Here is a 13029-nt window from a genome sequence, read left to right as displayed (position 1 = left end):
GATTTATGCATGCATGCAATAAAACAAAAGAAAAGGAAATGTTGACCTTTACAGGGAACATAAAGGGTCAGTGTAGCAACTGTGCCTCGCAGGCAAATTGCTTCCCAGTGCTGGTGATCTATCCTTACAACAGGGGAGAAATTTTTATCTTTTGCCTTTTTTTTTTCATCAGTTCTACTGTAGAAATTTGTAGAGGCAGAATGTTTCTCACAGGATACAAGTCACCTCGCAATAACTGTACACGGAAGAGGAAAAATCTAGCAGCAGAGACGGAAATATTTACAGGAACGTTTTCCCAATTTAAAATCAAGTGAAATCATATTCAAGTGGCAGCAGCTGAGGCTCTTTGCTTTATTTTCTACACTGCATGCAAACCTAGGAGCTCTCCTGCCCTTCTTTATTTCTGTATCAAAGGGTAAACTAATCCAAAATGTATATGGCCCTTGGCACAAAAGATGGTGGTGCAGCTTGGTACAAGATGATGTGTGTGCTAAAAGCCTGAAACATCTGTGTAAACACATGGCTTTCTTCCAAGCATGTAGACAATATTCTCGTAGCTTTGAGATAGATATCCAAGGCAATATACTCTGCCCTGGGGCTGAATGTCTTAAAAAGCTTCAGCTTCAAGCCATATCCGCTTTTGATATTCCAACTTAATGGCAAATTATAGAAGAACCTATGTTTTTGGAAAAAAAAGTGCATAAGTTTTAATGATGCAGTGATATTTTATATTTTATTGTGTCTTTTTTTTCTTCCAGATTAATAAAAAATTTAAAATTTCGTAGACGGGGGTTTGGAAAAGGCTGGCCCGACAGAATAAAAAGAAAGGACCTTCTGCCTTTGTTGTTGTGCTTTAATTCTGTTAATAGCCCAGGGTAAAGATTTATCTGCTCTTGTCAATTTACCTCAGCCTCAATATAAAGTACCAAGGTCACTTTTTCCTTGCCTGGCCCACAGGATTAAATTGTCATGTCCCTCTAATAGGCAGCACAGGGAATCATTAGTCCAGCTCAGCTGCCTGACTGATAGGCATTTCAGTCCAATCATGGGAGTGTGCCGCCACAGGCCAGCCAGTATTGACACTGTGTCAGGACTGAGAGGGGACGCCTTAATCAGCCAGGACACTCTCAACATTGATTTGACAAGCTGCTGTAATGACCCCCTTGTTTTGGTAAAGGATCACTGTTTATCCAGGCTGGCATTGATGCACTTTGAGTGCTGCATTGTCATGGAAACTATTATCACCAGCCAAGTCTGTGCAGCTGGGAAAGAGTTGTCTTTAAAGAGGGCCCTTGGATTTGTATGTGTGTGTGTCTGTATACTTCACAGCCAAGAGAAGTTTTACCCATCCAGCTATTTTACATAAGCAGAACAACAAACACTTTTTTAAAAGACATGTAAGCTGTATGATTCATTCAAATCCCTGCAAATACTATCTATTTAAAATCCTTGAGAGAATACATTCTCTTTACATCATGATATACTGTAAGCAGTCTTATTTTTCTGTGTGTAACTAGATGTGTTTTATTCCAAAGGGCAGAAACTGCAGCTGACAGGAGGATCGGCGGCATCTGTGTGAGGTGTTAGACTTTAAATATTATTGGCGTGCTGGCCGTCTCCCACAGTGCCATGGTGTGTAAAATCGTTAACAAGCAACATGACGGCCCCTTTTCCATCCCCAAGGTGAGAATGTGCAGAGTGTTTTTATCAGCCATTATCCCGAGGGTGCAAGGAGGTGTCCCATGTCATATAATGTCTGGTTATCAGAAAGTGCCTTCTGTCATCATCACAGAAGACCACTTTTTATCTACAGTCGCTCTTAGAAAGACAAATGTGTAACATGTAGCCTTGAACTGCTGGACGGTCATATTTTCTGTGCTGAGCCTCGTCATGAAACAGAGAAAATAAAAGACCTGACATCCTGTAGAACACAATACATCAGCTTTTAATTTGTGAAAATACAAAATGAAATTCATGTACAATTTATGTACAAGCCTATTTGTACAAGACAATAAACTGCATTTCTTATTAGGGTATTATGACATAGTCAGAAATATCAACTTAGCACTGTCGTTGTATCCACAAGTCAATGTGCTAAAAGCGAAATGCACAAAATAAAACAAACTAGACTGCGCTGTCGACTGTCTCTCAACCCCAGAGGTACTGGCAAAAAAGAAAATCGCTCAAACAAGAACACACTAGAAAGAAATAGTTTACACTAAGCTTTACAGATTTCTTTGAAGAGTACATAAAAATGAATAGATATCAGTCTCTGCTATTGATGTTGGATCAATTAAATATAATTTTAAGACTTTTCAAATTATTTACCACAATTCCTTTTTTTTTTTTTCTTATCCCCAGGGAATTACAGCTTCGTGTTGAGAAACGGTCTCTGAGCTGGTGAGATGGAACGCAAAGAAGGAAGTACGTTTCTCAGTTTCACAGCAAAAGTGAAATTTTCTTAATTCCAGCCAAACTAGAAGCCTCTTTTCGCAGCAGCGGGTCTTCTGGAGTCCTCCAGTGGCTTCAGCACTGCCTGGCACATTACTGGCACGGAGGGACGGATGGTTTGGATGTTCCAGTGCCAGTAAAACTGTCACAACCTCTCTTTTTACATCCAATGAAAAACCTAAACTAGGCTTTGACTCATTTCCTTTGGATTAAAGATTTTTATGGGTGTTTTTTTTCCTCCTAAGTGACAACAGTGCCAATCGTCATAGTTTTCAGTCACGTGACCCCCCCCCCCCTCCAGGAGCGCAAAAACCGGGTCCAAGATGGCGGCTAACATGGGAAACGCCGGAGAACAACAACAACGCAAACTAATTTCCAAGCGGACTATAGCCACGGATATTTAGAGCATCTCTCTAAAGTAGACAAAACAAAAATATAAGATTAAACTGCAAGTTTTGGCCACTTGCGACCCAAACACGGCATCCGCCGCCGTATTTCAGCCGTTAGCGAAGCCCCTGTCGGCCATGTTTGCATTTATCCTGCGGAGAATCCGTCCTGATGGGAGCATACAAAAGTACATAAAAAAGACAGTTATAAGGATTTTCAGTCTGGATGGGCCAATAATGCTGCTGTCTGGGAGGTGAAGGACAAGAAATTCCTCACTGTCAAAGCAAAGGTGAGTGCTAACGTTAGCTAACGTTGATATGGGTTGTTAAGAGTTCTAGGGCAGTCGTGACAACGCAGGAATATTTTGGTTAGGTTAAAACATAAATCTGCACATAATATTCTGCCTCCCAAACGTCAGGTAAACCATTCCTGCAGTTTAAATGACACACAGTTTGACAGTTTGGGTTGCTGTGGGGAAAGAGGGATTGGTGCGGGAAGTGTGTTTTATTTAAGCACAACTCAGGCTTATCTCCACGTCGATTTGTGCAGGCGATTGCACAGCAACAATCCGGTATTTTGGTAAAAGTTCAGCCAAAACTAGCAAAATAAATAAATAAGAGGAAGTAGCGTCTTTTGCCCTCCAGGGGGGCGTTCCCACGATGGCGTGACGTCACGTGAAAACTGAGTAGCTGTGGTGTTATTCAAATAAGACATGATTAATGACCATTATTAGCTTTCTTTTCTCATCTCATGTGCCTACAAACTCAAAACAAATATGTTCTTCTTTAGATGTGTGCACATTGTTGTACATTGTTTTCATGGATATATCAGATATCAATCCATAATAAGACTGTTGAACAACAGCATAGAATCAATCAGAGCAGGGAAATAGCGCAAACTATGCTTTATGATAGAGCTGTTTTTGAACATCTACAATGTGTTATGGCATTGAGATTGATCATGGAGTACATACAAGTGTTAAATGGCCTCCAAGACAATCCTGTGTCAGGCAGTGCTTACAGCCAAAGGAGGACTTAAAGATGCCCACTTCATGCGATATGGGGCTTTCACATTCAGCTCATTTACAGACTTTTTTTTTTTTATGACGCCATGCTAATTTATAGCATTTGGCTTCATTGTTTATATTGTCATTAAGTAAATAATTCCACCACTAAATTAGAAACTTTGGATTTTTCTTCATGTTGTAATGTTGTCAACAAAACAGCTCTATCATATTTGGCTGTTGTCGTACAAAAAAAAAAAGTTATGCCTGATGTCTTACTCTGGAGTAACTTTGCAGATACTAATAAGCTCAATATGCATAAAGATTTCTGGGTTTTTTGGACGTTGCAACCCAACAGTGACATGAAAACACTTCAAACAACTCAAAAAGGCAAAGATAAGACAAAAAAAATTATTGATAGAGATAAGGCTGGAACCAAGTGCCATTTACACATGGACACTGGCCATAGTAACTGTCACAAATGTTGTGAATTAGCTCCAAATGGCAAAGAATCACTGAGAGTCAGTCACTAACAATGCCATTGGTGTGGGATTGCAGCTGGATGTAAAATACATATTTTAGCATATTGTACTGTAAAGAATAACTCTGCAGCATCAGGTTACATAAATGCAATATTAGTATTAGTAGAAGTTGTTAACAGCTAAAAAGGCAGCTTTTACAATTGCAAAATTTTATCTATAATAATCACCTCTTTTAGTAATAGTAATCATTTTTACATTGACTGTCAAGTGACCCTCATTCCCCTAAATGGGACAAAAAAAGTTGTGGAGTCTGGTCACCACTAAACATTAGCTGTGCAAACTAATAGCTGAGTGGTTGTGACACTTGACTATGATTGTCTTTATGAATATTTAATATATGACTGCTTGTACATAAAGCTTGCTGCAACTGTGAATTAGGAAAGCAGTTTGCGTTCGTCTCATCTAATGTCAGCTGATGATTTATGTCTGCAGATGAGGTGATGTCCTGAGCCCTGGCCCGGCACCTGCACGATGAGCCCTCTGGGAGTCCAAACGTCCAGATGCCTCCGTGGTTCAGAACTCAACACTCGTCTTCTACTTCTCTGATGGGTGGAATCAAGCTGCTTGTTGATTTACACTGACTGACTTGACTGACGGCAAGAGTATTCACAGGCTTGATCTGTATGGTCCTCAGGTGGGTACTCTCTGGTTCATCTGTAAACCATGTCTTTTCTGAGAAAGAGCCAAAATCATATAGAGACAAAGAGGAGGGACATGAGATAGGCAGTGCTACACAGATGTCAATTGCAATTTCACTGTTTGGTTTTGTTTTGTGTTTTAAGTACAGACAGAACATTTTAGAGGACTCTGTACATTTTAAAAGTGTAGAAAGAAATTCTGACATGATATTAATAAGCTCTTGAGGTGGAGTGTTAATGGGAGCTAAGTATTGTTCAGTGTCCGACTGCCCCAGTTTTTACTTCCGCAATGTAATTCATCAAATGCTCTTCATGTATACCATACTGTGGTGGAAGCATGCTGTTCTTTTGGGTCAGCAGACATGCAGGTCATCGCTTGAACAAAATTAGTTTTATACTTCACTGTACTAAATTATAAGCTAATACTTTAACTTGAGAATTCATACATAAGGCTTTTTAAACATTTTCTGAGGGGCTTCAGGCATTTTGGCTTGATGCAACTTTCTTTTGATATTCAAGGATATAGATAGTCTGGCAGTGTATATGACTGGTGATTCAACCACTTGGCAGTGTCCATGGTCATGTATTTTCATCAGCATGACTTCAGGCTGTGGTGCTACAGTGCATTAACACATATGCCAGCAGATACATGTTGCCAATAATAAAACATCAAATGCAAATTGATAGAGAATAAATTAGAAGTAGCATCAGACCATTCAGTTACAATCGCACAGTCAAACAGTGGTGGTACAGTGGTGCTGCTTAGGTCATAACCATGCGCTCCTGATGCAGCCATTTGGGAACATCAAACTACTGTGCTTTCATTCATAGGGCAAAATGTCAGCAAGGACATGACTGTGTTCAATGCATTATTTAACATCATGCATAGTCATTCACTTCCATACCTTGGCCAACTCTATTCATCCTTGATGCACTTTGGAAAAAAAGTAGTACACTAAATGTGAGCTAAATGGGAAATGCTAATTTGACCATTAATAACAGAAACTACACAGTATGATGATCAGAGGCATAAAAAAACTGCAGATGCTCTCATTACATATGCATGAAGAGTAGGTTAATCAGTAGGGTGCAACCAAACAACTCAACAAAAAGTTAAAAAAAAAAAAAAAAAATAGAACATTGATCATGTAAGAAAATCTTTAGGAGCCATTACTATGCATATTGCCACTATAGCATGTATCAAGCAGCCATACTGTATCCATGCATTTTGCCAAAACAGTTGGGGGATGCTGCCCATGTTTCAGATGTAATTCAGAACGCAGTGAGCAACATGCAGCTATGTGTTACGTTATTGTACTTTGGTGTGAGAACAAAAAAGGGCTCAGCAACTTCATGTCAAAGTATTTGTATAAAATGTGCAACGTAAATGTGTTTGTGAAGCTGAACATGGTAGATTTTATTTATTTATTTATTTATTAAGCACAGATTACTAACCATAGAAAGTTTGCAGTGTTCATTCAGCAGCTGTGAAAGTGTAACACGTTCCTATTCTTTTTTTTTTTTTTTTTTTTAAGAACATCAAAGAATATTTAAGTATTTGACAGAAACAGACTGTTATGCAGCCTTTAGAGGTAGCAGGAATGAAATGACCTGTTTAAACAAAATGATTGTGAATTGGAAATATTTGACTGAAGATCCACCAGTCTCACTGGACACATTTTTACTGCATCCAGAGTCTGGAGGCCATGTCCTGTTGTGCACCAGTAGTGATTTTAAGTCTGCAAAGTTTTTCAGGCTTACTTGTCTCAAGGGTTTAGGCATTGTTGGCTTCGAGAGTAGCAGGTGTGAGAGGAATTTGAGGAGACCACGGAGAGGGTCTCAGAGAGCTTCTGGTAAACCACCAGCCAGGTTAGGGACTGGTCTTGGCAGGAGGGGAGATTGGTGTACTTTTGCTATAGTTACTATTGTGCTGTGGAAAGAACACTTGGAAGGATTCACAAACCCAAGTGAACCACTCTGAAGAGAGAGAAATTTGCAACCCTCACCCATTTTGAATATTGTTAAGGTGTCCTGGGCAGCCCTCTTCAGTGTAACAGGGCAGTGTTAGATTGAGTTGTACTGGCAGATGGAGGGGATGCTCCCCACTTTACTGAATAAGAAGACTTGATGATGTGCTCCAGTTATTGAGGTATCACACTTGAGGCCCTGATAGATTGTTCTGTCAGACTTTAGAGTCAGGAGGGGCGATGTGGATCCCATCCTTGTCATTAAACAACGGGCAAGCCTCTGACTTTTGCAGGAATACTGGCGTGGTCAGGGGAGTTTGCCTTGATGTAGTGCGCAGACTTGTGATGCTAATAATGAGGTGCTGGGTCTCTTGCCACAAGTCAGTTAGCCCGTGTAGAGCTGGAGTCAGAGCTGTGTCAGTATTTTATATGATTATTTTCAGCATTTCTCATTTGTTGACTTACTAACAAAATCACTCCCTTTTTGCAGATGATATAATCCTGTTACTGTATTGACCCGTGACTACAGTGGAACAGGATGTCACACGACGTTCAAACGTGTATTAGTAGCCAATAAAATTATAACCCCAGGTAATCTAAGTGAACAAGTAGCAATAACAGTCTTGCTAAATCGCCAATTATTCATTAGAATGTCTTGAAAAGGAGTTTAACAAATATAAAATAGCACTGAGCTGTGATAATCACATGTGAAGACAAAGCAATAATAATAGTGGTGTAGCTTTATTAATAACTAACATTTACTTTTTGGAGATAGCTTGACAGTTTGTATGCCGTAAAAGTATAGCATTTGAATGTTAATGGAAATCAACAGGTATTAAGAGGACATGACGTTCGGTATTTCATAGACATAACAAAATGTGAATATTTAAAGACATGTACTATAAAGTGCAGTTCAAGGACAATTAAGGTTAAGCTTTTATTGAAATAAAAAAACAAGTTTCAACAGAGCAAAACTTGAAATGCTTTAAGATAGAGAGACCTGCTGACTATTATCACAGAGATGAGAGATGGTCATACAAGTAAAACTAAGAAAGGTTTGAAATGTTTCCCAAATCTTACTCAGTAATCCTGGGTTTGATTAAAAAAAAAAAAAAAAAAAAAAAACTCATGAGAACCAAATAATATCCAGCATTGTAGAAATAAATAGTGCTCTGCTCTTTTTTTAACGCATTTGTCTAAAAGTTTGCTTCATAATGTTTCTAATTCAGATATCTTGCTATTAAGGGAAGAGGAGTTTTGGGTGCGTTTCTAACTCATCCATTAACAAATTCATTAAATCATGGCAAACATTACTGCCCTAAAAAATAACAGAATTATTCACACCCTGAAAACTTATACTGTGATTGTCATAAAAAAATGTACAAGAACGGAAAGCTCACAACCACAGTACCAACCATAGCAGGGAAAGAAACGTCAGTGTGTGTTGGGCCACAGGACAGACAGGAGCCTTCTGTGGTTGCGTACTTTGCCCTTCGCCGTGGAATGGCCCTGTATTTCATGATGTTATTGAATACAAATGAAGACATAAAAGTAACATACATACACATTCAGACAAACATACACACATTGCCAGCCAGACACGTTACAGTCTGTCTGGACCCTGCAGAACGACACACAGGACAACACTGTTGGCAGGCACTGTTCACGGACATAGAAAGTCAAAGAGCTTTAGAGGGGCACATACTTTTGTTTGTCTCGTGAGTCCCTGCTTTTGGTGCGGTTGGTGCGGTTGGTGGTTGGGATAGAGTGGACGGACGAGCTCTTTTTGCTGGAGGAATGGGAAGAATGGGAGGAGTGGGACAGGCTGGTTCGAGACTGGCCTGCGTTGTGGTCAAACTGCATCAGGCAGAATATCAGGTCTGAGGGCACCAGCTCGAACGCATACGGTGGATTCGTTATGACGTACCTAGAGAAGGGGAAGAGAGTGGAGGAAGCTCGCAATATAGTGTGGATTGAGGTGGTGGTTATTGTTTTTTTTTTCTTTTTTTCCATTCTTGTGTTTTTTGGGGATCCCAACTTTGAGCGTGTAATTTCAAGAGCAAATGATGTCTGCACTTACCGTTTGGTACATTGGCTTTGTGTGTTTAGGTGTGCGTCTCGTAACCGATAGATGCCAAAACACAGCATGTTGTATGTTTTCAGAGCTTTACAAAACAGGTCACCATAACAGCCACCATCCTGAAAGGAAGAGACAAAAACATTAGTCCTGATCTAGTTATATTTTTACTGTTACAGATGATGATGAAGAACAAGCTTTTAGCAATACTCATATTTGTGAGATAATTGGAAAGTCAGAATCGGTGCGTTGATGCTCAGAGGAATTATTTATCATTGTGAAACATTGGTAAACTCTGACACTTAGATTTCCATCAGTAGCTTAAATAAAGTTGTCTTGATAGTAATGACCCATAAGGAAAAAAATGGAGCAGTGGCAAGTCCAAAATAGAGGAAGCTATCTCAGGTTATTAGGTATATTGCACCATCCAGTTTTATTAAATCCTCCAGTCTGAATGTTAACTGCTCCACATGACCATATTTTTTAGACCCGAGTCTATGCTCTTGAACAAATTGTTTTAACATATTTTATCGTTAGTGACTAGGCTAAATAGCAAGGATTTGCAAGATAGCTAGCTAGGCTTTTTTTTTTCCTCTTCAATATCTCTTTATTGAATGGAATGATGTACAATCCTGATAACAAGCACTTCCCGTAGCACCAGACTTCTACACTAATCAACTTGTAGTTTATTCCACTCCTCTTAAGCATACTGCTCCAGCTCTTAGGTTTGATAGATGTTTGTGCCAGACACAGCAAAGAAACCCCATAACTTAACTGGGCCTCCATGTTGAGTCCTTAGCTATGAGAGCCTAGTGTTTTCTTCTGTGAACATAAAACTGCTGCAACTTATCAAAAATCCTGTTTTGTCTCATTTGTCCACAGAACATTCTTCCCAGAAGCATTGCAACGTGTCTACATGCATTTTAGCAAACTGCAGCCAGGCTTTTTATGTTTCTCTAAATACAGTGTTTCTGCTCAACATCTACATTAATTTTCCTCTTATAGCCACAGGGATGTTGGAAACGGACTCCTGCACCTTATTCTTCTTATTAATATTAGAAGCGTCGGCCATAGCCTTTAACTTTCCATACTTGGCGATATTTTTTCTTCCTTATCTCCTCAAACAACTCTGTTCTTTTGTTTTTCTTCTTCAGTTTGGTACACAAGGATACCAAACAGGACAATTACAACTTTCTCCATAGTAAATAGGTTGAAACGCTGAATATTACACTGTTGATACTGTGAGACTAAAAGACAGACAACATTATGTTCGAAAACTCACTACAGTTCATTTATTTATCCAATACTTTCAGGTACTACTTTGTAGAGTAAGCAGGGACTTAGCTCATTTCACAGCTTGTTTACTTTATTTTGTGCCAATCCAAATAAATCTTTGTTTCAACACTTCCTCAATTCTCCAAAAATTGTAGCACGCATTATGTTTTACTCTGCACACTACTGACATCTTGTTGTGTATAAATCTATGAATATGTAATGTAATATAGACTGGGCTTTGTTATAAAACATCCCTTTTTATGTGATGATAATTTGTTTGGATTAGCATGAACACAAAAAACAAAGACCTTCTTACTTACTGAACTTGCACCTGTCCCTGTTAATCTGAATCCTTTAACTAAAGTCAGCTCCCTCAATACATGCAGACAAAGATGTGTTTAGTCCTTGGGTGACAAGACCAGTCACTTACCCCGAGGTCGGCAAAGGGCCCGTCGTACAAGGCCAGCTGTGCCACACGACACCTGTCCCTGTTTGCCAGGGTCTGTGGCGTGCTGTAGCCACCCCGTAACGCATTCTCCTCTGCCAGCAGCCCCTCCAGCTCCGGGGTTGCTCCTCCTGTTACCAGTGTCCGGATCAAGGTGAGGATATTATCATTGAAGTATGTCTGAAGGAATGAAGGTAGAGGGGGGTGAGTCCTTAAGCAAACGCCAGCAAAGTCACAACTGAACCTTTTCAAAGTGCCAGCCAGCCTGAGTAGTGCTATCTAACTCTTCCCTGTCTCGTCACATTGCTTTATACACCGAGTGAAAAGACAGGAGAATCCAATTACTGCAGGTTACTCTCACTCACATCAGAGAGAAACACAGGAAGCCCATGTACACATTTGTGCTGTCCAGGCATTTCCAACAGCTAAATAGCAGATTTAAGAAAACAGCCTCTCAGACTGCCTGAGGATACACTTTCCTTAGTGTGGTTTTTAATTCAAACCCTCTCCTACTTTGTTAATTTCAACAAGGACAAATGTCTGCCCTTTTCTCTGCACTGCAGTCTCTTGTCTCCCCCTGCTTGTACAGCACGGTGACATCTCCCTCGGCTGCCGACAGCACTATTGACTAAGATGATGGATGAGGGCTGTCCATTAGGTAGCATTACCTTTGTCTACAGTGGAGCGCACTTGAAGGCAGCTTTGCTCTAACCTCACTCAAACTGAAAGGCAGACAAATGAAGCCATCATACCTAGGACAAGTTCCAGTCATGTCATCTATTGTTTTAACGAGAGCAGAGTGCATCTCCATGTTTCTGAGGGGACCAGAGGTATTCTGCCTTGATATAAAAACAATATTTCTTTGCATATTTCAGGCTGCTGACAGATATAATATGTCACTGCATAAAAACCTTCCATCATAACATCTTTATGTCAATATATTAGAGTGCGAGCTAAATTGATTGTGACTTACAGCACTCATCAAGGAATCCAGCACACTGACTGCGAAGGCTGTCCCACAGGCAAAAGGCTGAGTGAGGTATAACTCTGTGTCTGGGTCATCGTCATCATCTTGGTCCAGGAACTGAACATTTGAGTCATTAACTGTGGAAGTAAACGTAAATCTCATTATTTATGTAACTTTTGCTGGTTTGGTTGTCCTACACACAAAAACTTGATCTCTTGATGGATTTACTTTGTGGTTCAAAAAAAGCATGGATTGGGTGCTTAAGCATACATCAGGCAAACACTTGACTAACGTGTAGAAGACATAAAAGTACAGTGGTTGTACACAACAGTCAGTCGCTGCAGATATGGACTGTATTAGAATTCTGTGTTGGACAAATTCTTCATTTTGTTCCTCTGAGTAGTTTTTGTTTTTTAACCAAAGTAAAGCTGTGTCTGGTATTTGTGGTTAGCCTTGTGACCAACTTGCCTCTGCCACATTCCATATCCAGGCCATTCATGCACAATCATGACACCATGCATATTGTCAAAGCTCCAGGCCGTGATTTAAAGGACTCCTGAGGTCAATATCACTAACACCAATATGCCATTGCTTGTCTTGCAAATCCAAGACAGAACTTCCAATTACTTGTACTTGCATGTCAAAATAAATGAAAGTATCTCATTGCCCCAGAACCTTCTTTGAAGATGTCTGTGAGCACAAAAACACATGCAGTAGCTGGAAGAAAGTAATGATGTAAAATTTGGTTGGCGAACTGCTTCTTCGGTGAGGATAGAAATAAATGTCAGTCATATCGACAGGGCTGAGATGAAAGAAGGGCCAGAGAATGTGATCCGACAGAAGATGCTATGAAAACAGCCACAAGGACTTCTGAGGGATCAAAGGCCTTGTAATTCTTAGAAAAATAAAAGGGAAAATTTTTGCTTTGAGGAGGGGGCCAAAACAAGACAGGCAATTTCAACCAGCACCAAGGGTAAAATGTGCTCAAAGTGATGCTATGGGAATGGACTGAGCCTCTTGTGCAGCGAGAGAAATCAAAAGAAAGCTGATATGGAGGCAGCCGCAGTTACAACACTGCAGTACAGGACAGAGGCACTTCTTACCAAGCTCAGTTATCATTTGTATGCTGGTCCCACTGCTTTTATCCTGACTGAATGAAATCACAGGCAGTTTTTTGCCTGGCTTTGCTAATGGTGCTAGACAAGTGTTGAGGAAAAACAGTTACTCCAGCATGTCAACAAGGGACAAAAAGCATAAAAACTCAACTTTTAGCTTGT

The 13029-nt window shown here is 40.0% G+C and overlaps 1 protein-coding gene across 10 annotated transcripts in view; it reads right to left on the bottom strand.

Annotated features, from left to right (window-relative positions):
• Positions 1–1924: 1924 nt before the first annotated feature.
• LOC115060064 (calcium-activated potassium channel subunit alpha-1) overlaps positions 1925–13029 on the bottom strand; it is a 72931-nt gene continuing 61826 nt past the window's right edge. For 5 of the 10 annotated variants that reach the window (XM_029527892.1, XM_029527883.1, XM_029527887.1 and 2 more), the window contains 5 exons: positions 11759–11889; positions 10771–10965; positions 9069–9187; positions 8694–8915; positions 4886–5055 (listed from right to left, as the gene is read on the bottom strand). In XM_029527892.1, coding sequence (XP_029383752.1) covers positions 5034–5055; positions 8694–8915; positions 9069–9187; positions 10771–10965; positions 11759–11889 — 689 coding nt within the window. In that variant the 3' untranslated portion in view covers positions 4886–5033. Of the gene's footprint in view, positions 5056–5918; positions 5956–8693; positions 8916–9068; positions 9188–10770; positions 10966–11758; positions 11890–12855; positions 12940–13029 lie in introns of all 10 variants that reach the window. The other 5 variants (XM_029527886.1, XM_029527891.1, XM_029527884.1 and 2 more) reach the window with 3 other exon arrangements.

This window comes from Echeneis naucrates, chromosome 19 (assembly GCF_900963305.1).
Source record: "Echeneis naucrates chromosome 19, fEcheNa1.1, whole genome shotgun sequence".
Classification (NCBI taxonomy): Eukaryota; Metazoa; Chordata; class Actinopteri; order Carangiformes; family Echeneidae; genus Echeneis; species Echeneis naucrates.
Note: the sequence above shows the minus strand (reverse complement) of the source record. Positions and strands in the feature narration are given on the sequence as shown.